Source organism: Hypanus sabinus, chromosome 4 (assembly GCF_030144855.1).
Source record: "Hypanus sabinus isolate sHypSab1 chromosome 4, sHypSab1.hap1, whole genome shotgun sequence".
NCBI lineage: Eukaryota > Metazoa > Chordata > Chondrichthyes > Myliobatiformes > Dasyatidae > Hypanus > Hypanus sabinus.
In genome coordinates, this window is record NC_082709.1 from 182909468 (window position 1) to 182935265 (window position 25798).

At 44.9% G+C, this 25798-nt stretch overlaps 1 protein-coding gene across 1 annotated transcript in view; it reads right to left on the bottom strand.

Moving 5' to 3' along the window:
- Positions 1 to 1289: 1289 nt before the first annotated feature.
- The window catches only part of hspa13 (heat shock protein 70 family, member 13), a 42463-nt gene continuing 17954 nt past the window's right edge, over positions 1290 to 25798 (bottom strand). Inside the window, exons 3-5 of the mRNA XM_059968961.1 lie at positions 13985 to 14198; positions 13358 to 13525; positions 1290 to 8272 (exon numbers count right to left, since the gene is read on the bottom strand). Of these exons, the coding sequence (XP_059824944.1) occupies positions 7674 to 8272; positions 13358 to 13525; positions 13985 to 14198 (981 nt within the window). The 3' untranslated portion in view covers positions 1290 to 7673. The remainder of the gene's footprint in view (positions 8273 to 13357; positions 13526 to 13984; positions 14199 to 25798) is intronic.

The window sequence follows — 25798 nt, forward strand, 5'->3', positions numbered from 1 at the left end:
TTTTGCTTGCCATCCATATGGATCATTTAATCACATCAGTCATTGTTCACCTTAACGCAGAATAAAATTTTACAAACACAGAGAAGGTGCTGTATAGGAAGACAAGGTGCAAGGCCATAATGAAGTAGACTGTGAGATCAAGAGTCCATCTTATTGTTCCAGGGGACTGATTAATAGTCTTATCACTATGAGAAGTTCTGGGGAACATGTAAACTGGGGGCCCTGTAAATGGAAAGTTGAAACTGGGGTTCAATGTGTTGAAATGAGAAAGGTGATAATTTCACTTTGTAAGCTCAGCCATCAGGATATTTGAACAGCAGGACAATGGAGCATACCATAATGGTAAACGTTTCTAATTCTAGAGTAAATCATGGCTGTTTTGAGTTTTGATTCTTCTTGTCCTTGTCTTAACTTTGTTCAATGTGCATATGGTCATAGAACAACCAAATAATGTTGCAATTCCCTAAGTGGCTCATTAGACCATACTTGAAATATTGTGTTCAATTCTGATTGTCTCATTATATAGATGTGGAACCTTTAAAGATGGTGCAGAGCAGATATACCAGGACATCATCTAGAGTGGAGAACGTGTTGTATGAGGATAGGTTGAGTGAGCTAAGGCCTTTCTCTTTGGAGCGAAGGAGGATGAGTGGTGGCTTGATACCGGTGTCATCATCATCATATGCCATGTTGTGTGATGTAAACAATCATGGTCTTTGACCATCTTCATTCTTGTCAAGGTAGAGGTGTACAAGATGACAAGGGACATACTGTAGATCGAGTGAACAACCAGAGACTTCTTTCCAAGGCAGAAATGGCAAATATGAGAGGGCATAACTTCAAGGTGATTGGAGAAAAATACAAAAGGAATGTCAGAAGCATTTTTTCTTTTTTGTTTAACAGAGAGTGGTGAGTGTGTGGAACACCCTACCGGGGGGGATAGTAGAGGTAGATACAATGTGGACATTTAAGATGTTCTTAGATTAATACATGGATGATAGAAAAATGGGTTCCATGGGAGGAAAAGGTTAGATCATTCTTAGAGTAGAATAAAGCATTGGCACCAAATTGTGGGGCAAAGGGCTTGTATTATGTAGTAGTATTCTCTGTGAACTCATTGAGAAAATAGAAACAAGTTTAGAAGGATAGGGGCCAAATGCAAGGAAATGTATTTGCATTGGATGGACATATTCAAACAAAGGGCTGAACTTGCTCTACAAATCCAAATCATCTGACGAAAGAGAAAACAGGCATGGTAAGATGACGAAGAATGCCACTAGTCCAAAATCAAGTTGAGGCACATTTAGTTTATTCTCCATTCCAGAGTTACACATTGAATGATGGCAGGTTCATAAGCTGTACAATAAGTTGTACACTACAATGTTCCCTCTGCACGTCAGCTTTCAGAATACTGCTGGAACTTTCAATACCAAATCAATAACTAAACCTTTAGCTTCCTATAAAAAATTCATAAACAGACTCCAAGTAACATGTGTAAACTAAGCCTCCCAATCTCTTAGTAACTAAACATGAGAAAGATTCAAAGAAAAAAGATTTTTACAAAAAAAAAACCCCTAAACTAACAAAAAACACAGGATAAAAACAAAACAAGATGTACACTTTTCCAAGGGATCCTGAGCAGCACAAAGTTGGAAACAGTTTCTTGTATTTCCCACCTTTGAAAGCCTAAAGTGACCCTATACCCATGGAATCGGAGTAAAAATGGAGAAAAGTCTCACAAGTCTAAAGCAAGCAGGCAAGGATGATTTCTCAGCCTGCACGTCCTTTCTTGCGACTTAGCCCATGCTACGATCTAGAGCAGGGGTTCCCTACTTGGGTCCATGGGTCCCTTGCTTAATGGTATTCGTCCATGACATAAAAAAGGTTGGGAACTCCTGTTCCGCAGGCATACCTTCGTCATTCTCAACACACACAGCTTCACACTCAACTCTAGCTCTTCCTAGAGGATGGCTCTTACTCAACGGATTGGCTTGAGTTGCAAGTGAGAAACAAAACAAAGCCCATAGTACATCACCAGAACAAGCTGTGACAATAACATGGTCAGAATGATTACTTTTCATTGGGTAGAGGGCATGAGAGGCAGGGGAAGAAATAGAGTCAGTACAACGGTATAAGTAATATTTCATCAACAAACTTTAAGTTGTATTTAGGATGCAAAACTTAAGATACAGAGGAGAAATTTATCACCTAGAATTCAAGATTATTGACAGATTTAACACAAGAATTCAAAATTATATGATTTTTTTTGCTGTCAACCTGACGAGGTAATGAACAAGTTCTGTTTCTACACATGCCTATATGGTGGTTTTCCTCATTTTGCTTACTGGCAAAGTTAAGCAATATTGTTACCGATAAATTGTAGTTTATGACTCAAAAATCATTCCATAGGGTAACCTATGTGCTGTGAGGAATGGCATCAACAGCGCATAAAACTGACAAGAAAGAATTATTGGAGCAGCCATTGTTAGGTCTGCAGCATTGCAAAGAGAAAGGGTGAGCAGTCAGAAGTCATGGTACACATTGGTACCTATGACACGGGTAGGAAATGGGATGAGTTTGTGAAAGAATATACGGAGTTAGGTAGAAAGCTGAAAAGCGCAACCTCCAGGGTAGTAATCTCTGGATTACTGCCTGCGCCACATGCCAGTGAGGGTAGGAATAGGATGATTTGCTAGCTGAATGCATGGCTGAGGAAATGGTGCAGGGAACAGGGTTTCAGATTTCTGGATCATTGGGATTTCTTTTGGGGAAAGTAAGACCTGTACAAAAAAGACTGGTTACACAAGGGGGGCTATTCTTGTGGGCAGGTTTGCTACAATTGTTGGGGGGGGGGTAAATAATTTGGCAGGGATGGGAAACTGTGATAGGGCTATGGATGGGGCAGTTGGCATACAAGTAGATGCAGCATGTAGTGAGACTGTGAGGAAGAACAGGCTCATGAAAGGACAAAATCGCAGTCAGTGGAATGAATTTAAGTGTACCATAGGGCAAAATTAAAAGGGTTATGAATACAAGACTGAAAGAGTTATATTTGAATGTACACAATATACAGAATCACCTGGAGAGGAAGGGCTCCGCCAGGTTTCAGATGCCCAAGACACGCCATATGATGAGCATACCAAAAAAACCTTGTCATGATGGCACCCCGATGACTCGACCAGGAGTTAAAGGCACACACACACACAGAGTATATAGAATAAGGTAGATAATCTTGTAGCACATTTGGAGATTGGCAGGTACGATGTGGGTATCACTGAGTCATGGCTGAAAGATCATAGTTTGAAGCTTAACATCTAAGGACACACATTGTATAGAAAGGTCAGGCAGGTAGGCAGAGGGAGTGTGGTGCCTCTGTTGGTTAGAAATGAAATGAAATCTTTAGAAAGAGGTTGCAGGGAGAAGGAAGGAGAATGAGATTGATAAGGATAACAAATCAGACATGATAGAATGGCAGAGCAGGATCACTGGGCTGAATGGCATAATACTGCTCCTGTATGTCTTATGATCTAATTAGTAAAATGGAGAGAGGAAACTAACGCTGCTGTATCTAGGACAGACCCGACTTGGAATTTAATACTGCTATGGGTGCTCGCCTGTATTTGGGGATCCTAACACAGGGATTACCTGTACAAGGTAACTGAAGGAAAAGTTGAAGGATTATCATTAAAGAGATTGAGAATAGCACTGCTGTGATTCAGAATACAGCCAGAAAGGGCAATGAAAGCAAATACAAATATATAATTGACAACTACTTGGAAGGTTGCGTGAAAGAACAGCAGGGAATATACAAGGACACAATGAGCTGAATGGCCTTACTCATGCTGCAGATTTCTGTGAATATGAAAGTGACTGCTTTACTTTAAAAATGTTTGGTATGTCAATAGAACTAGTAGTTAGAAAAAGACACGCTTCATGTCTTCTTAAGCAGCTTTGGGAGTACATGAACCAGCGAAAGGCGATGTTAAATAGGATTTACACAACCTGCTATCCTCAAATGTAATGTTTTCTATAACGAAGAGATATACAAGATGGTAGGAGGCACAGATTGTGGACAGCCAGAAACTTCATCCCTGTGGATAATGGCTAATATGAGGGGCATAAGTTTAAGGTGATTGGAGGAAAGATTACGGGGGGGGGGGGGATGTCAGAGGTAAGTTGTGTGTGTGTTTGTTTTTTTTTATATACACAGGGTGTTGTGGGTGTGTGGAACAGTAGTGGTAGAGGCAGAACATATTTAAGAGTCTCTTAAATAGGATCAAGGATGAAAGAAAAATGGAGGGCAATATGGAAGGGAGGGTTAGATTGTTGTTAGAGTAGGTTAAAGACTGTGGGTCAAAAGGCCTGTATTATGCTGTAGTGTTTGATGTTCTAAGGAGAGATCAGAGGCCTGTTGATGCAATTAACCTCTGTAGAAAAGCGAGGAGAGGGTGATGACTTTACTGATATATTTGTTCAAAAGATGAATGTGGTGGCTAATAGTAACCATTCTGATGAGTACCAGTAACCTTTAAAGGGTGCAGAGCTGATTAATTTGTGGATCAAAGCAATGTTTCTGATTATCAGAATACTGACAAGGAGTCTCACTGTTGACTGATCAAAATGTAACAAGAAAATATTGAAAAGATTAGACAGGAAAATGCTCATCTATGCTGTGTTAGAAATGGAAGATGGCTAGTATGCCACACATGGTTAAGCTTGGAGCATAGTACTCACTATACAAGTTCTATATTTTTAAGTCATCTTGGACCGCCATACCTGGTTGTTTTCTAATAAACTAGTGAACAAAATAACTTCAGTCGTGGCTGATTATCACTGGTACAGAGAAAGTAAATATTTCCACAAGAGATGGATTCCCAAAAATGACAGAGGCATACAAAATTATGAGGGGTATAGATTGAGCAATCGCAATCAGGTTGAATAAGACTAGAACTGGAGGTGATAGGTTAAGGATGAAAGGTGAAATATTTAAGGGGAACCTGAAGGGGAACATTTTCACTCAGAGGGTGGTGCAAATGTGGAACAAACTGCCAGCATAAATGGAGGATGCAATTTGATTTCAACATTTAAGAGACGTTTGGATAGATGCATGAATGGGAGGGGTATGGACGGCTATGGTCCTGGTGTAGGATGATGGGATTAGGCAGAATAACTGTGAGGCATGGACAAGATGGGCTGAAGGGTGTAGTTTTCTACTGTAGTGCTCTGTGACTCTAAGATACTATTCTAGATTGTAGCTATCAAAGCATTTGTAAAAATCATATATCCCAGTGCTGAAAACACAATCAATATGGCAGAAACTTCTTAAAGTGCCATGGTAGCATAGGTGTTAGCGTGACAATATGGCAGCTCAAGGCGTTCAGGAGTTTAGAGTTCAATTCTGACATCATTCTGTAAGCAGACTCTGTACATCTTCCCCCATGGAATGCATAGGTTCCTCTAACGATCCAGAAATGTACCAAGTAGGTTAATTGGTCATTGCAAAGGGTTCGTCGGGATTGTGGGGGTGATGGGGCAGCGTGGCTTGAAGGGCCTACTCCGCGCTGTAACACAAAATAAAAAAATAAATAATAGAAATGGAAGTGTGGAATTTGTAACTGTGTGGAATGGTCGAGGCAAACAATTAGATACATAGAAGTGAATGGGATCAGACGTTGATGTAAAATATATATAAAGGAATCTCATGTGGAATATATACAGCAGCATTGTGCAGATTTTATACTGCAAAGTTAGAGGGCTATCACAGTGATAATAATTATGCAAAATAATTGCCTGGGTACACAGTAGTCTTCCCACACACAATAGAAAGTTCAAGGCCAAATATTTCTCAACAGGCTACACACATATCCATTTTTATTAATTGACCAGTAAACCAGTTTCACATTGAAAGCAAAATCCAAAACATTTCTAACCTAATGCCTTACAAATCATTTGAAGATTTGAGACTCATGTATCATGTCTTGGCCAACACATTATCTCACACAATAGATGGCTTCAGGTCATATCAGTATTAGGGACAAAGGAAAGTCTCTGGACATGACTCAACTGGCAAGAGATGCCCAGTGACTTAATAGTAATGTTGCTGGTCCTGGAAGAACGACATGTCTGTTTGCTCTCATCCGTACCTTCAGCATTCTCTCAGATTAGAAGGAATCAGTAGCACATAATGAGAATCAAGCCAAAGGAAAAGATTGATGGGTCAATATGAAGAACACAAGCACAGGAGAGCCCATGGTAAACTGAAGGGAAATATTGCCCATGGAAAGTTTTGTAGCAATTAAAAAGGCTGTCCAGCAATGCTACTGAAGGAATGGAAAGTAAACACTCAAAATGTTCACATTAGCTAGCTGGCAACCTATTCATTCTCTCCAACATGGACCACCAATGCACAAGGGGAACGCAACCATAAGTCACATACCATCCCTACAGGAAAATACATCAGCTGTTCCTTCACAGACCAAAGCAAAACCTTGGAACACCCTACTCAACTCAAACCACAGTGGTTTAAGAGGGCAACTGATTGCCAACTTCTCAAGGGTTAATAATACTGACGATGGCAGTACCTTTTACCTTTTGAGAATTAATTATTTTTTTCTCTTTTTTGAAAAAAAGATGAAAGGTCAGAGTATGATTGTCTGAACTGAACCTTGCAGGTCAGCCCAGGGAAATATTTAGAAACAAATGAATATTATTTTATTTAGTATTTTAATCAAGTATTTAATTGTTTCATGATCTTTAAACACATGTTCCATCAAGGAAAAAAATCTGGCTCATAAAATTTCTCTATGTATAAAATTTCATATAAATATATATTTAATAAATTTATACTTCACTCTTTGCCTTGTGCACCACTTAACTAAAGGAAAGTCATTTTAAATAATGAAATATCCTGGGTTAAAGCACTCAGTTTATTTCTTAGTTCCTTCACCATTCACCTTGTCTGACCATTTATTGGTCAGTTTCCAAACTCCAAAGATTCTTTCCACCAACTGCATCCCCCAAAGATCAGCACGGTTCACTGCCAGCAAGAACTATCCGTCCCTGGTGTACATGTCCCGTACTTTCCTTTGGGTCCAACATAAGACAGGTGTTGTCAAGATAAAAGCAATCTCATCTTCATTGAATATCCACTGACACTGCAGTGTAAATAAAGGCAGGAAGTCATCTCCCACTGACCATTGGTGTGACCACTGTTTAGGCCAGATCAGCCAAGAGCACAGGCTGTAAGGAGGTGGACCCAAAACCATAAAATTTCCACAGTCATCTTGAATGGACTGAATATGGCAGCACTCAGAGTTGTCAGTGAATCGAGAGGTAAATATTAAACCATATCTAGGAAATAGCAGAGCATGTAAAGATTGATGTGAACAGTAAATATCTAGTGATCTGCCCAATGTAACAAGCAAAAACTGTCCTAGTATTAGGAACCATTACAACATGAAGATGGAACAGCAGAATGCCAATAGAGCAAAGCTTCTAAAATTATTGACTAACCATCTCAAGATGATTTGCCAGAAAGCATGGAGATAACTTTGAAGATTATGGTAAACTGTAAACATTTCGTCTGTGTTCACCACCTCCAGTGTACAAAAATAAAAGGACTGCCGAACCTCTGTGAGCAACTTCACCGTGAAAGTGGGGAGGAAAGGAATCGACTAGCTGAAGTTCGTTTTCCTCAGATGCCTGTTGGGAATCTCCAGGGCGCTGACCTGCAGTGGCCAGGAGCCACCCATGATCCCAGCCTGTAGGGCCACGCCGATCACGACAGCCAGGTCGGGATCCACAGAGGTATTGGGCTCTTTGCTGAAGAACTCGTGTATGACCTGCCGTATCCGGGGGATGCGGGTGGAGCCGCCGACCAACACGATCTCGTCCACATCGTAGCGGTCGAGGTGGCCACTAGAGAGCACCTCCTTCACAGGATCCAGGATCTTCTCAAAAAGGTCTTGGTTGAGCTCCTCAAAGAGGTCTCTGGTTACTGATTCTTCGAACATCACCTGGTTGCCACCTTTGGCTTCTCCTCGACCACCCCACTCCGTTTTACCGGATTGCCCTCGATCTGGCAGTGAGAGTGGGATGCGAACAAGTGCAGAGTCAGCAAGGGTCAGGTTCAGCTTGACTGCTTCCACAGCTTGGCGCAGGTGATGCACATCTCGCTGGTTGGAGGGCAGAGCCCCGAACCGCTGGTAGATCTGATTAAACAGATACTTCAATAGCCGTTGGTTGAAATCTTGGCCTCCCAATTGGTTATTCCCTGTGCCAATAAACCACACAAGATTAGAATCATACAGTCACACAGCAAAAGAAATGTACAAAGGATATTGAGGCTTTGGAGGGGGGGGCAAAAGAGGTTTACCAGGATGTTGCCTGGATTAGAGGATGTGTGCTGTAAGGAGAGGTTGGACAAACTTGTGTTGTTTTCTCTGGAGCAGCATAGGCTGAGGGGAGATAAGGGTTTATAAGATTATGAGAAGCACAGATGCAGTATCTTTTTCCCAAGGTTGAAATATCCAACATAAGAGGGCATGCATTAAAGTGAGAGGAGGTAATTTCAAAGGAGATGTGAGGGCAAGTATTTTTTTTAAAAAGTGGTGGGTGCTTAGAATGTGCTGTCTGGAGTGCTGGAAGAAGCAAGTACATTTGGTGAACTTCAAGAGACATTTAGACAGGCACACGAATGTGAGAAAAATGGGAAGATAAGGATAATGTGTAGACAGAAGGGATTAGTTGCCATTTGATGGCTGATTTAATTGGTTTTGCCCAGCATGGTGGGACAAAGGGCCTGTTCCTGTGCTGTACTGCTTTATGTTCTATAAATTGGACCTTCAGCCCAAAACTTCCTCAGAGACCAAGATGGCCATCTAAACTAGTCCTATTAGTCCACGTTTTGCCCATATCCCTCTTTCCTATCGGTATACCTGTCTAAATGTCTTTTGAATGTTATTATTGTACCTGCCTTAACTACTTCCACCAGAAGCTCATCCCATACATGTGTCATCCTCTGCATGAGGAAGTTGCCCCTCAGATCTCTCTTTCATAACAGGGTCCTCAATCTGGTTCTCTTCCCACATGGAGCCTGACCTGCTGAGTTTCTCCCACATTTTTTGTTTTTATTTCAGATTTACAGCATCAGCATTTTTGTTTTAATTTTCAGAAACTCGCTTTCTTATTTCCAGTCACTGTATCTAAATGACTAGGTGAGAGTAAGTGTTCGGCATGGAGTAGAAGGGCCAAGATGGCCTGTTTCCGTGCTGTAATTGTTATATATATATGCTGGAATTCACAGCCAAATGCCACCATACTCAACAATCACAATGCTGCAGTTCTCGAGGGAGGATTCTCCGTAGCAATTAGGGATGGGCATTAAATGCTGATCTTATCAACAAGTCAATAAGTGATGTCTTACCTCAGTAGTCAACAGCAGAAAAAAAATAAAAATGGCCAGAGGCAGCAAAACTTCAAAAAGTGGTGTACAGGAATGAGATAGATCAGCTGGCTGAGCACTGTGCAACAACAACCTTGCACTCAGTATCAGCAAGACGAAGGAATTGATTGTGGACTTCAGGAAGGGGAAGTCAGGAGAACACACACACACATGACCTCACTGAGGGGTCAGTAGTGGAAAGGGAGAATAGCTTTGAATTCCTGGACATCAACATCTCAGAGGATCTATCCTGGGCCCAAATTATTGATGTAATTATGAAGAAGGCATGCCAGCGGCTATACTTCATGAGGAGTCATAGAAGTCATCAGAAGTGCAGCACAGAAACAGGCCCTTCAGCCCATCTAGTCCATGCCAAAACCATTTAAACTGCCTGCTCCCATTGACCTGCACCAGGGCCATAGCTCTCCATACCTCTACCATCCATGTACCTATCCAGACTTCTCTTAAAAGTTGAAATCAAACTTGCATACAACCACTTTTGCTGGCAGCTCATTTCACTCTCGTGACTATCTCAGTGAAGAATTTTCCCTTCATGCTCTGCTTAAACTTTTCACCTTTCACCCTTAACCCATGACCTCTGGCTCTAGTCCCACCCGATCTCAGTGCAAAAAGCCTGTTAGCATTTACCTCATCTATACCCTCAATTTTCTATGCCTCCATCAAATCTCCTCTCAATCTTCTACATTCTAAGTAATACAGTCCAAACTATTCAATCTTTCCTTATAATCCAGACTTGGCAACATCCTTGTAAATTTTCACTGTACTCTTTCAACCTTACTCACATCTTTCCTGTAGATAGGTGACCAAAACGACACACAATACTCCAAATTAAGCCTCAACAAAGCCTTATACAGCTTCAGCATAAAATCCCATCTCCTATACTCAATATTTTGATTTATGAAGGCTAATGTGCCAAAAGCTTTCTTTACAACCCTAGCTGCCTGTGATGTCGCTGTCAAAGAATTATGGACCTGTATTTTTGAGGATGTGATTAAACACATTGATGAAGGTAGAGCAGTAGATGTAGTGTATATGGATTTCAGCAAGGCATTTGATAAGATACCTCATGCAAGGCTTATTGAGAAAGTAAGGAGGCATGGGATCCAAGGGGACATTGCTTTGTGGATCCAGAACTTGTTTGCCCACAGAAGGCAAAGAGTGGTTGTAGACTGGTCACATTCTGCATGTAGGTCTGTCACTAGTGTTGTGCCTCAGGGATCTGTTCTGGGACCCCTGCTCTTCGTGATTTTTATAAGTGACCTGGATGAAGAAGTGGAGGGATGGGTTAGTAAATTTGCTGATGACACAAAGGTTGGGGGTGTTGTGGAGAATGTGGAGGGCTGTCAGAGGTTACAGCGGGACACTGATAGGATGCAAAACTGGGCTGAGAAGTGGCAGATGGAGTTCAATCCAGATAAATGTGAGGTGGTTCATTTTGGTAGGTCAAATATGATGGCAGAATATAGTATTAACGGTAAGACTCTTGGCAATGTGGAGGATCAGAGGGATCTTGGGGTCCGAGTCCATAGGACACTCAAAGCTGCTGTTCAGATTGACTCTGTGGTTAAGAAACCATACAGTGCATTGGCCTTCATCAACCATGGGATTGAGTTTAAGAGCCGATAGGTAATGTTGCAGCTATACAGGACCCTAGTCAGACCCCAATTGGAGTATTGTGCTCAGTTCTGGTCACTTCACGATAGGAAGGATGCGGAAATCACAGAAAGGCTACAGAGGAGATTTACAAGGATGTTGCCTGGATTGGGGAGCATGCCTTATGAGGATAGGTTAAGTGTACTCAGACTTTTTTCCTTGGAGCGATGGAGGATGAGAGATAACCTGATAGAAGTGTATAAAACAACGAGAGGTATTGATCGAGTGGATAGTCAGAGGCTTTTTCCCAGGGCTGAAACGGCTAGCACGAGAAAGCACAGTTTTAAGGTGCTTGGAAGTAGGTACAGAGGAGACGTCAAGGATAAGTTTTTCCACACAGAGAGTGGTGAGTGCGTGGAATGGGCAATGGTGGTGGAGGCGGATACGAAAGGGTCTTTTAAGAGTCTCCTGGATAGGTACATGGAGCTTAGAAAAATAGAGGGCTATGGGTAACCCTGGGTTACTTCTAAAGTAAGTACATGTTCGGCACAGCATCATGGGTCGAAGGGCCTGTATTGTGCTGTAGGTTTTCTATGTTTCTATGTATTCCCAAATCCCTTTGTTCTACCACACTCCTCAGTGCCCTACCATTCGTTCACTGTGGATTGCCCTACCGAAGTACAATACCTCGCATTGTCTGCATTAAATTCCATCTGCCATTTTTCAGCCCATTTTTCCAGTTAATGCAGATCCCTCTGCAAGCCATGATGGCCTTCCTCACTGTCCATTACAAGCTTAATCTTGAAGTCATCCACAAATTTGCTGATCCAGTTAACCACATCATCATCCAGATCATAGATATAGATGACAAACAACAAGACTCAGCACCAATCTCTCTGGCGCACAACTAGTCACAGGTCTCCAGTCAGAGAGGCAACAATCTACTACCACTTTCTGGTTTCTTCAACAAAGCCACTGTCTAATCCAATTTACTAACTCATCTTGAATGCTGAGCAACTGATCTTTTTTGACCTTCCTTCCATGTGGGATCTTGTCAAATGCCTTGCTAAAGTCCATGTAGACAACATCAACTGCCTTGCCTTCATTCACTTTCCTGGTAGCTTCCTTGAAGAATAAGATTGATTAGACACAACCTCCCACACACAAAGTCATGCTGACTATCCTCAATCAGTCCATGTCTATCCAAGTACTTCTATATCTAGTCCCTTGGAATATCTTCCAATAACTTTCTCACAACTGATGTCAGACTCACCTGCCTACAATTTTCTGGTTCCTGTTTAGTGTCTTTTTTAAACAGTGGAAAAACATTGGCTATCGTCCAATCCTCCGCTACCTCTCCCATCACTAAGGATGATTTAAATATCCCTGCTAAGGCCCCAGCAATTTCTGCACTTGGTTCCCATCGGGTCCAAAGGAACAACTTGTCAGCCCCCTATGGAATTATCCACACTGATGTCTCAGAATAGCAAACATCTCCTCCTTTGTAATCTGTATACGGTCCATGAAGTTGAAGCCGCTTTGCCTCACTTCTATAGACTCTGTGTTCATCTCTTGAGTAACTACAGATACAAAATATTTATTTAAGATCTCCCCTATCTCTTTTGGCTTCACACATGGATTACCATTCTGATCTTCCAATGGACCAAATTTGTCCCTTACAATTCTTTTGCTCTTAACACATTTGTAGAATCCTTTAAGATTCTCCTTCACTTTGTCTGCTAGAGCAATTTCACAGCTTCTTTCAGCAGTCCTAATTTCTTTCTTAAGTATTCTCTTGCATTTCTTATACTCCATAAGGAGTTTGAGGAGATATGGTGTGTCACGATACACTATTGCTAAGTTCTACGAAGGATTCTGATTGGTTGAATGGTCCATGAACACCACTTCACTATTCATCTTTTGCACTATTCATTAATTTTTTTATTGTAACATATAGTAATAAATATGTCTTGAACTGTACTGATGCCGCAAAACAACAATAAGCCTGATCCTATTTCTGATTCCGATTTTGAGCTTTAAAGATAAAAGATTTTTAAAGATTAGCTTTATTTGTCACATGTACATTGAAGCATACAGTGAAAAGCGACCAAGAGTGAGGATGTGCTGGGGGCAGACCAGAAGAGTCGTCTTGCCTCCAGAGCCAACGTAGCATGCCCGCAACTTACTAATCCTAACTCATGTGACTTTCTTCTGAGAGCGGAGGAGGAAACTGGAGCATCCTGAGGAAACCTGCATGGTCATGGGGAGAATATACAGGATGGTACATGGGAATTCCTTTACCTGCCATGGCTCTGGTCAGGAACATCCCTCCCTGTTTGTTCAGCAGTGACACGTCCAAGGTGCCACCCCCCAAATCCACCACTAACACGTTGAAAACATCCGCTTTGTGCAGCCCGTAGGCCATGGCTGCCGCCGTCGGCTCACTAATGACCCGGAGGACATCCAACCCTGCAAAACAAAATGGCCAGACTCATTACACTAGTCAGCAGAACTCCATGCTACTGATACCAGGTGTGATGGTGCAAAACTGATAAAGTTGCTGGGAGCAAATGGAGAAAATTAAAATGCCTATAGTCAATGCCAAGTAAAGGTTATCAAAGCATGTATATGCTCCCATAAAATACATTGAGATGCATTTTCTTACAGACATTTGCAGGAAAATAAAATACAATAGAATTTATGCAAAACTATACAAAAACAAAGATTGAAAGACAACCAATGTGCAAAAAGACAACAAACTGCGCAAATAACAATTACATCAAATAATGTCACTTTACCAACATAACACAATGGACACTATTAGTTCTAAGTTCAAAATGAACACATTGACAAACACGGGAAAAATAACACTGGGAAAGGTGGAAACAACTCAACAAGTTGGCACCTTGCAAAAGGACCTACACTTACCTGCCATCTGTGCTGCTTTCACTGTGTAGTTCCTCTGTCTCTCATCAAAGTCAGCCGGCACTGAAATGACAGCCTTACTGACAGGCAACCCCACATGCTCTTCTGCCAACTTCTTCAACTCCAACAGCAACAGGGAACCAATGTACTCAGGTGTGACACGGAATGACTCGTTTACAGAGATGGAAAACTCTGCATCTCCATTGTTATGTAAAACCTAAAACAAAAAATATCATTCAATGGACACTTTATTAGGCACAGGAGCTGAACCTGGTGTGATCTTCTCTGTAGCCCATCCACTTCAAGTTTCAACGTGTTGTGCATTCATAGAACATAGAGTAGTACAGCATAGTACAGGCCCTTTGGCCCACAATGTTGTGACAACCCTTAAACCCTGCCTCCCATAAACCCCCCCACCTTAAATTCTTCCATATACCTGTCTAGTATTCTCTTAAACTTCACTAGTGTATCTGCCTCCACCACTGACTCAGGCAGTGCATTCCATGCACCAACCACACTCTGAGTAAAAAACCTTCCTCTAATATCCCCCCTGAACTTCCCTCCCCTTTAAAGCCATGTCCTCTTGTATTCAGCAGTGGCGCCCTGGGGAAGAGGTGCTGTCTGTTCACTCTATCTATTCCTCTTAATACCTTGTATATCTCTATCATGTCTCCTCTCATCCCCTTTCTCTCCAAAGTCAAAGCAAAAGGCAGAAAGGGAAGAGGTAAAAGAAGCTCGGAGAGAAGCTGTTTTTTTTAACTGACCGGGGCAAAGAGGCTAGACTGCACAGGCGCGTGACGTAGCGCACCAAAGGTTTAAAAAGAAAGACTGCCATATACAGCGGCCATCGTTGGAGTGGACTGAGGCAGAGTGGGTTCAATCAGGCTTCGGCAAGAACATGCAGAGGCGAGGTTTGAATGGGGCACGACTGCACAAGCGCGTGAAAGTCGGCCTCTGAGATCAGCAGGAGAATTTAAATAGCGAGCAGGGGCTGAGGACGAGCTTCACTCCAGGTGAGGCAAGGCCGGGTACGCTCCTTTAATTAATCTAATTAGATTAGGAGTAGGTAATGGAGGCAGCAGTTAAGGCAGTCGAGTGCTCCGTTTGCAGCATGTGGGAAGTCAGAGTGAGTACAACTGTCCCTGATGACTACACCTGTAAAAGGTGCATCCAGCTGCAGCTCCTGACAAACCGAGTTAGGGAACTGGAGCTGGAGCTGGATGAACTTCCGATCATTCGGGAGGCAGAAATAGACAGGAGTTTCAGGGAGATAGTCACCCCTAAGAGTCAGGAGACAGGTAGTTGGGTGACTGTCAAGAGAGGGAAGAGGAAAAGACAGGAAGAGCAAAGCACCCCTGTGCCTGTTTCCATCAACAATAAGTATACCATTTTGGATACCGTTGGTGGGGTCGACCAACCAGGGACAAGTTGCAGTGGTTGTGTCTCTGGCACTGAGACTGGACCCTCAGCTCAGAGGGGAAGGAGGGAAAAGAGGAGAGCAGTAGTGATAGGGGATTCAATAGTTAGGGGGACAGATAGGGAGTTCTGTGGAAGAAATCGGGAATCCCGTATGATCTGTTGCCTGTCTGGTGCCAGGGTCCGCGATATCCCGGATCGAGTTCTCAGTATTCTCAAGGGGGAGGGTGAGCAGCCGGATGTCGTGGTCCATGTAAGGACCAATGACATGGGTAGGAAGAGTGAGGAGGTCCTGAAAGGTGAGTTTAGGGAGCAAGATGCAAAGTTAAAGGGCAGGACCTCCAGGATAGCAATCTCAGGATTGCTACCAGTGCCACGTGCAGGTGGGTTTAGAAATAGTAAGATAGTGCAGATCAACACGTGGATGAAAACATGGTGCAGGAGGGAGGGCTTCAGATTTATAGATAATTGGGCAGTTTTCCAGGGAAGGTGGGACCTGTTCCGGCAGGACGGTTTACATCTGAACTGGAGGGGGACAAATATTCTTTCAGGTAGGTTTGCTAGAGAGGCTCCATTGGATTTAAACTAGATGAGGGGGGAGAGGAACCAGAGTGTAGGAACAGATGTGTGGGAGAAGGAAGAAAAAGACAGTAAAATTCTTTGTACTGTTAGAGATAAACAGAGAGGAAGAGGTGGAGAATTTCTTATATGCATTTCTTTTAATGCTAGGAGCATTGTAAGAAAGGTGGATGAGCTTAGAGCATGGATTGATACCTCGAAATATGATGTTGTAGCTATTAGTGAAACATGGTTGCAGGAGGGGTGTGACTGGCAACTAAATATTCCTGGATTTTGTTGCTTCAGGTGTGATAGAATCAGAGGGACAACAGGGGGTGTTGTTGTGTTACTTGTCAGAGAAAATATTACAGCAGTACTCTGGCAGGATAGATTACAGGGCTTATCTAGGGAGATTATTTGGGTGGAATTGAGGAATGGGAAGGGTGTAGTAACACTTATAGTGGTGTTGTAGCGGTGTGCTACACGCAGCGCTAAAATTACGACACGGAGTCGGTAACTGCAGTCGAAGGAAAAACTTTATTCAAAATCCTCAGCCTCACTTTTAAGCCTCTCTCGACCTGCCCCCCGTGGCGCAGCGGCTCCAAAGCTCTGTGCTTGCAAACCCCCGTAGGCTATCTAATTGTGAGCCGGTTAAGATGTGCCAGGAAATGGGTCGCCACATAACCCCCCCCCAGAACCGGCGATACACCCCCCAATGTCCACAGTCTGGGCCAGAACCTGCTTGGGAGGTCGGCCTCTGCGCCGAGGTGCCGGAAACTCGGCCGGTTGCGCCAGGTCCACATGGGCCGGTTTGAGGCGGTCCACCGTGAAAACCTCCTCTTTCCCCACAACGTCCAGCACGAACGTGGACCCGTTGTTCCGGAGCACCATAAACGTCCCCTTGTATGGTCGCTGCAGCGGTGGCCGATGCCCGCCCCTTCGTACAAACACAAACTTACAGTTCTGTACGTCTTTGGGTACGCAGGTCGGGTGCCACCCGTGCTGTGAAGTGGGTATGGGGGCCAGGTTACCGAGCTTCTCGCGTAGTCTGCCCAGGACTGCTGCGGGATCTTCCTCTTGCCCCCGTGGGGCTGGTAGGAACTCCCCGGGGACGAACAGGGGCGTGCCATATACCAACTTGGCCGACGAGGCGTGCAGGTCATCCTTGGGCGCTGTGCGGATGCCGAGTAGGACCCAGGGAAGCTCGTCCGCCCAGTTGGCTCCTCGCAGGCGGGCCATGAGGGCCGACTTCAGGTGACGGTGGAAACGCTCCACTAGCCCGTTCGACTGTGGGTGGTAGGCAGTGGTGTGGTGCAGCTGAGTCCCCAAAAGGCTGGCCATAGCTGACCACAGGCTGGAAGTGAACTGGGCGCCTCTGTCGGAGGTAATGTGGGCCGGTACACCAAAGCAAGATATCCAGGTGGCAATCAGGGCTCGGGCGCAAGATTCGGAGGTGGTGTCGGTGAGCGGGACCGCCTCTGGCCATCTTGTGAACCGGTCCACGATAGTCAGGAGGTGCCGCGCTCCGCGCGACACTGGCAAGGGGCCCACGATATCCACATGAATGTGGTCGAAACGCTGGTGGGCGGGATGGAACTGCTGCGGTGGGGCTTTGGTGTGCCGCTGCACCTTGGCCGTCTGGCAGTGCATGCACGTTTTGGCCCATTCACTGAACTGTTTGCGGAGTCCGTGCCAAACGAACCTGCTGGAAACCATCCGGACAGTTGTCCGGATGGAGGGATGTGCCAAGTTATGAATGGAGTTGAAAACACGGCGCCGCCAGGCTGTCGGGACGACGGGACGGGGCTGGCCGGTGGCGACGTTACAGAGTAGGATCCTCTCACCCAGGCCCACGGGGAGGTCCTGGAGCTGCAAACCGGAGACTGCGGTTCTGTAACTCGGAATCTCCTCATCCGCCTGCTGCGCCTCTGCCAGTGCCTCAAAGTCTACCCCTTGGGAAAGGGCATGAACGGTAGGGCGAGAGAGCGCATCCGCCACGACATTGTCCTTACCCGAGACGTGCCGGACATCCGTCGTGTATTCAGAGATGTAGGACAGGTGGCGTTGCTGGCGGGATGACCAGGGGTCAGACGCTTTCGTAAACGCAAAGGTAAGCGGTTTGTGGTCCGTGAACGCGGTGAAGGGCCGACCTTCTAGGAAGTACCTGAAATGCCGGATTGCCAGGTAGAGCGCCAACAGTTCCCGGTCGAAAGCACTGTACTTGAGCTCGGGTGGCGCAGGTGTTTGCTGAAAAATGCCAGGGGTTGCCAGCGACCTGCGATGAGTTGCTCCAGCACCCCACCGACTGCCGTGTTAGATGCGTCCACTGTGAGGGCGGTAGGGGCGTCCATTCTGGGATGTACTAGCATCGCGGCGTTAGCCAAAGCTTCCTTCGTTTGAACGAAAGCGGCGGCGGACTCCTCATCCTAGGTAATGTCCTTGCTTGGACCCGACATCAGGGCGAACAGGGGGCGCATGATCCGGGCAGCGGAAGGGAGGAAGCGGCGGTAGAAATTGACCATACCTACGAATTCCTGAAGGCCTTTGATCGTGGTGGGTCGGGGAAAGTGGCGGACCGCAGCTACCTTAGCGGGCAGAGGGGTTGCCCCATCTTTAGTAATCCTATGGCCCAGGAAGTCAATGGTATCGAGTCCGAACTGGCATTTGGCGGGGTTGATTGTAAGACCGTACTCACTCAGTCGGGCGCAGAGTTGACGGAGGTGGGACAGATGCTCCTGACGACTGCAGCTGGCTATGAGGATGTCATCCAAATAGATGAACGCGAAGTCCAGGTCCCGTCCCACCGTGTCCATTAACCGCTGGAACGTCTGTGCGGCATTCTTCAGGCCGAATGGCATGCGGAGGAACTCGAAAAGGCCAAACGGGGTGATGAGAGCTGTTTTGGGGACGTCGTCAGGATGCATCGGGATTTGATGGTACCCTCGAACGAGGTCTACCTTGGAGAAGATCCGTGTGCCGTGCAGGTTTGCTGCAAAGTCCTGAATGTGCGGCACAGGGTAGCGGTCCGGTGTGGTAGCCTCATTCAGCCTGCGGTGTTCGCCGCACGGTCTCCAGCCTCCCATCGCTTTGGGCACCATGTGCAGGGGGGAGGCCCATGGGCTGTCGGACCGCCGGAAGATCCCCAATTCCTCCATCCTCTGGAACTCCTCTTTCGCCAGTCAGAGCTTGTCCGGGGGAAGCCGCTGAGCGCGGGCGTGGAGGGGTGGTCCCTGGGTCGGGATGTGGTGCTGTACGCCATGCCTGGGCATGGCCGCTGTGAACTGCGGTGCCAGAACCGATGGGAAATCCGCCAGGACCCTGGTGAAGTCGTTGTTGGACAGCGTGATGGAGCCGAGGTGAGGGGCTGGCAACTGGGCTGCACCCAGGGAGAACGTCTGAAAGGTTTCGGTGTGTACCAGTCTCTTCCTGGGCAGGTCGACCAGTAGGCTGTGAGCCCGCAAAAAATCCGCACCCAGAAGCGGTTGGGCTACGGCGGCCAGTGTGAAGTTCCACGTGAACTGGCTGGAGCCGAACTGTAGCTGCACCTGACGGGTGCCATAGGTCCTTACTGTGCTGCCATTCACGGCCCTCAGGGGGGGACCCGGTGCCCTGCTGCGGGTGTCGTAACTCGTCGGAGGTAAAACTCTGATCTCAGCCCCAGTATCGACCAAAAACCGGCGTCCCGACCTTCTATCCCACACATACAGGAGGCTATCCCGATGGCCAGCCGCCGTAGCCATCAGCGGCGGCTGGCCCTGGCGTTTCCCGGGAACTTACAGGGCGGGCGACAACGGCGGGCTTCCGCGCCCCACCGCCGGTGGTAGAAGCACCAGTGTTCATTGGGCCGGGGGTTGGCGGGCTCTGCGGCCAGGCCTGGACTGGTTTGCTGCTGGGAGCATAGCTGGGAGATCTGTGCGATGGACGCCCCGCTCACCTTTTTGGCGTTCTACAGCAAGTCCGCCCGGGCTGCCACCTTCCGGGGGTCACTGAAATCCGCGTCGGACAGCAGCAGGCATATGTCTTCGGGCAGCTGCTCCAGGAATGCCTGCTCAAACATGAGGCAGGGTGTGTGTCCGTCGGCGAGAGACAACATCTCATTCATTAAAGCCGATGGAGGTCTGTCGCCCAAGCCTTCCAGGTGCAGTAAACGGGCAGCGCGCTTGCGCCGTGAGAGTCCTAAAGTCCTGAGGAGCAAGGCTTCGAATTCCGTGTACTTGCTGTCTGCCGGGGGCGACTGTACGAACTCCGCGACCTGGGCCGCTGTGTCCTGGTCGAGGGAGCTCACCACGTAGTAGTAGCGGGTGTCTTCTGAGGTGATCTGGCGAACGTGGAATTGGGCTTCGGCTTGCTGGAACCATAGGTTCGGGCGCTGTGTCCAGAAACCCGGCAGTTTCAACGAAACCGCATGAACAGAGGCGGCGACGGTCATTTCTGGTCCAAAAATCATTTGGATCGTCGGGGTCACCAATTGTAGCGGTGTGCTACACGCAGCGCTAAAATTACGACACGGAGTCGGTAACTGCAGTCGAAGGAAAAACTTTATTCGAAATCCTCAGCCTCACTTTTAAGCCTCTCTCGACCTGCCCCCCGTGGCGCAGCGGCTCCAAAGCTCTGTGCTCGCAAACCCCCGTAGGCTATCTAATTGTGAGCCGGTTCGGATGTGCCAGGAAATGGGTCGCCACAGTGTATTATATACCACTTAATGGGGAGCGAGAATTGGAGGAGCAAATTTGTAAGGAGATAGCAGATATTTGTAGTAAGCACAGGGTTGTGATTGTGGGAGATTTTAATTTTTCACACATATACTGGGAAGCCCATACTGTAAATGGGATGGATGGTTTGGAGTTTGTAAAATGTGTGCAGGATAGTTTTTTGCAGCAATACATAGAGGTACCTACTAGGGGTAGTTTTGGATCTCCTGTTAGGGAATGAGATAGGTCAGGTGACACGAGGTATGTGTTGGGAAGCACTTTGAGTCCAGTAATCACAATGCCATTAGTTTCAATATAATTATGGAGAAGGATAGGACTGGACCCAGGGTTGAGATTTTTGATTGGAGAAAGGCTAACTTTGAGGAAATGCGAAAGGATTTAGAAGGAGCGGATTGGGACAATTTGTTTTATGGGAAGGATATAATAGAGAAATGGAGGTCATTTAAAGCTGAAATTTTGAGGATACAGAATCTTTATATCCCTGTTAGGTTAAAAGGAAAGGCTAAAAGTTTGAGAGAGCCATGGTTTTCAAGGGATATTGGAAACTTAGTTAGGAAAAAGAGAGAGATCTACAATAAATATAGGCAGCATGGAGTAAGTGAGGTGCTCAAGGAATATAAAGAATGTAAGAAGAATCTTAAGAAAGAAATTAGAAAAGCTAAAAGAAGATACGAGGTTGCTTTGGCAAGTAAGGTGAAAATAAATCCGAAGGTTTTCTACAGTTATATTAATAGCAAAAGAATAGTGAGGGATAAAATTGGTCCCTTAGAGAATCAGAGTGGACAGCTATGTGTGGAGCCGAAAGAGATGGGGCAGATTTTGAACAATTTCTTTTCTTTGGTATTCACTAAGGAGAAGGATATTGAATTGTGTAAGGTAAGGGAAACAATTAGGGAAGTTATGGAAACTATGACGATGAAAGAGGAGGAAGTACTAGCGCTGTTAAGGAATATAAAAGTGGATAAATCTCCAGGTCCTGACAGGATATTCCCTCGGACCTTGAGGGAAGTTAGTGCAGAAATAGCAGGAGCTCTGACAGAAATATTCCAAATGTCATTAGAAACAGCGATGATGCCGGAGATTGACGTATTGCTCATGCGGTTCCATTGTTTAAAAAGGGTTCTGAGAGTAAACCTAGCAATTACAGGCTTGTCAGTTTGACGTCAGTGGTGGGTAAATTAATGGAAAGTATTCTTAGAGATGATATATATAATTATCTGGATAGACAGGGTCTGATTAGGAACAGTCAGCATGGATTTGTGCGTGGAAGTTCATGTTTGACAAATCTTATTGAATTTTTTGAAGAGGTTATGAGGCAAGTTGACGAGGGTGAAGTAGTGGATGTTGTCTGTATGGACTTCAGTAAGGCCTTTAACATGGTTCTGCACGGAAGGTTAGTTAGGAAGGCTCAATTGTTAGGTATTAATATTGAAGTAGTAAAATGGATTCAACAGTGGCTGGATGGGAGATGCCAGAGAGTAGTGCTGGATTACTGTTAGTCAGGTTGGAGGCTGGTGACTAGTGGTGTGCCTCAGGGATCTGTACTGGGTCCAATGTTGTTTGTCATATACATTAATGATCTGGTTGATGGGGTGTTAAATTGGATTAGTAAGTATGCAGATGATACTAAGGTAGGTGGCGTTGTGGATAATGAAGTAGGTTTTCAAAGCTTGCAGAGAGATTTAGGCCAGTTAGAAGAGTGGGCTGAACGATGGCAGATGGTGTTTAATGCTGATAAGTGTGAGGTCCTGCATTTTGGTAGGAATAATCCAAATAGGACATACATGGTAAATGTAGGGCATTGAGTAATGCAGTAGAACAGAGTGATCTAGGAATAATGGTGCATAGTTCCCTGAAAGTGGAATCTCATGTGGACAGGGTGGTGAAGAAAGCTTTTGGTATGCTGGCCTTTATAAATCAGAGCATTGAGTATAGGAGTTGGGATGTAATGTTAAAATTGTACAAGGCATTGGTGAGGCCAAATTTGGAGTGTTGTGTACAGTTCTTGTCACCAAATTATAGGAAACATGTCAACAAAATAGAGAGTACAGAGAAGATTTACTAGAAAGTTACCTGGGTTTCAGCACCTAAGTTACAGGGAAAGGCTGAACAAGTTCGGCCTTTATTCTTTGGAGCATAGAAGGTTGAGGGGGGACTTGATAGAGGTATTTAAAATTATGAGGGGGATAGATAAGAGTTTATGTGGATAGGCTTTTTCCATTGAAAGTAGGGGAGATTCAAACAAGTGGACATGAGTTGAGAGTTAGGGGCAAAAGTTTAGAGGTAACATGAGGTGGAATTTCTTTAGTCAGGACTGGTAGCTGTGTGGAATGAGCTTCCAGTAGAAGTGGTAGAGTCAGGTTCGGTATTGTCATTTAAAGTAAAATTGGATAGGTATATGGACAGGAAAGGAATGGAGGGTTATGGGCTGAGTGCAGGTCAGTGGGTCTAGGTGAGAGTAAGCATTCAGCATGGACTAGAAGGGCCGAGATGGCCTGTTTCCGTGCTGGAATTGTTATATGTTTATAAAGAGTAAAGCCCTAGCTCCCTTAATCTCTGATCATAATGCATACTCTTTAAACCAGGCAGCATGCTAGTAAATCTCCTCTGTACCCTTTCTAGTGCTTCCACATCCTTCCTATAGTGAGGCAACCAGATCTGGACACAGTACTCCAAGTGTGACCTAACCAGAGTTTTATAGAGCTGCATCATTCAGAGAAGCTCTTCTGCACACCACTGTTGTAACATGTGGTTATTTGAGTTAGTCATCTTCCTGTCAGCTTGAATCAATCTGGCCATTCACCTCTGACTTCTCCCACTAACAAGGCACCTTTGCCCATGGAACTGCCACTCACTCGATGTTTTTGTGTTTTTCACACCATTCTCTGTAAACACTAGAGACTGCTGTGTGTGAAAATCCCAAGAAATCAGCAGTTCCTGAGATACTCAAATTACTCCATCCGACATCAACAATCATTCCATGGTCAAAGACACTTAGATCATATTTCTTCCTCAGTCTGATGTTTGGTCTGAACAACAACTGAACCTCTTGACCATTTCTGCATGCTTTTATACATTGAGTTGCTGCCACATGATTGGTTTAGCTATTTACATTAACAAACAGTGTGTAGGTATACTTTGTAAAGAGGCTACTGAGTGTAAATCACTATGTGCTGGATTCCAAATTCAGATGTCCAACCACCACTTAGAAAAGTTTGCATCCAGCAGCACTGGCCACCAATGTTGTACAACAATAGTTTCACCCACCAACAAGAGACCTCTCTCCCCCTTTCGCTTGATGTTGCCAGAAGATTGTAGTGGGGCCCTGGGTCTTCGGCAAGGTTTAATTGACGCAGTTTGTGGATTGGACTCTGTAGTTCACATTATGATACGTTTCTGCTCGCTCCTTATTTGTGGCTATTACTGGCGCTTTTTAATTGGGGCAGCCTGCAGATAATGAACAACACAGCACTAAACTGAACTGAATATGCCTGGACTCTCGATTTTGTGTTATATATGTTCTATGTTATTAGTTTTTTAAGCCATTCACCATTTGTTTTTATGTGCGTGGGAATGGGATTATTGTTTTTCTTTGAATGGGTTCCATGATTTTCTTCTTTGTTTCGTGACTATCTGTGGAAAGACAATTTTCAGGGTTGTATACTGCATGCATAATTTGATAATATACTTCGAATCTTTGAACCCACCAGTAAAACACAAGCTCCACAAATGGAGACAGAGGCTGCATGAGGTTTCTTAGTTACATTATAAGGCAGGTGTTGCCAATCTTTTTTATGCAATAGACTTCTACCATTAATCGAGGGGTCTGTGGAACTCAGGTTGGGAACCCATTATAAGGAATGCGAGTTAAGAAGTGTTGCTATTGCTGTGCTCTTATACGTTCTTTAATATTTATTCTTTTTTATTAATAATATTTCCTTTGACATAGTAACTTAGAAATTCCATTACGCAACTCAATTGTCAAATAAAATTTCCTTTCATCCTCAATGGGATGTATGCCAAAGGCATTAAATCTGTGACCTTTTTGCTCAGAAACTTTACTTGTACCTTCAAACCTTCTGACTTTCATCAATGGAGACATGAGACTGCAGATGCTGGAAATCTCGAGCAACACACACAGAAAGCTGGAGGAGTTCAGCATATCAGGCAGGACATGGAGGGAATGAACAGACATTTCAGGCTGAGACCCTTCATCAGGATTCATGAACTGATATCCAGAACTGTAAGCAATCACCCAATTGAGTCTAACCATTAATTTGAAAACATTTTTGAATTGCACTCAATCTGTCCATTTATAAAACCAGGAATACAATGTATTATTACTTATAAAAAATTTAATGAAGTTTTTCCAGATACCACAAGATTTTACAGCTTTGATTGAGGGACTCAATGACTCATTTTGAGATGGAAGACTCTGAAAAAATGACTGTTTATTCATTTTCCTAGGTGCTTCATGACCTGCTGAGTTCCTCCAGCACCTTGTGTGTGTTGCTCTGGATTTCCAGCATCTGCTGAACCTTTTGTGTTAAGAATTCACAGATGTTCTCTGTTCCAACAGTCTTTGCTATTGAGGGAGTGCAGTGTAGGTTCACAAGGTTAATTCCCAGAATGGCGGGACTGTCATATGTTGAAAGATTGGAGCGACGGGGCTTGTATACACTGGAATTTAGAAGGATGAGGGGGAGCTGATTGAAACATATAAGATTATTAAGGGATTGGACACGTTGGAGGCAGGAAGCATATTCCCGCTGATGGGTGAGTCCAGAACAGTTTAAGAATAAGAGGTAGGCCATTCAGAACAGAGATGCAGAAAAACTTTTTCACTCAGGGAGTGGAGGATATGTGGAATGCTCTGCCTCAGAAGGCAGTGGAGGCCAAGTCTCTGGATGCAGTCAAGAGAGAGTTAGATAGAGCTCTTATAGATAGCGGGGTCAAGGGATATGGGGAGAGGGCAGGAACGGGGTACTGATTGTGTGTGATCAGCCATGATCACAGTGAATGGTGGTGCTGGCCGAATGGCCTACTCCTGCACCTACTGTCTATTGTCTATTTTCAGAATTGCACTAATTATATTGTCATTTCTAAACTCATGCTTTCAAGATAAATCACT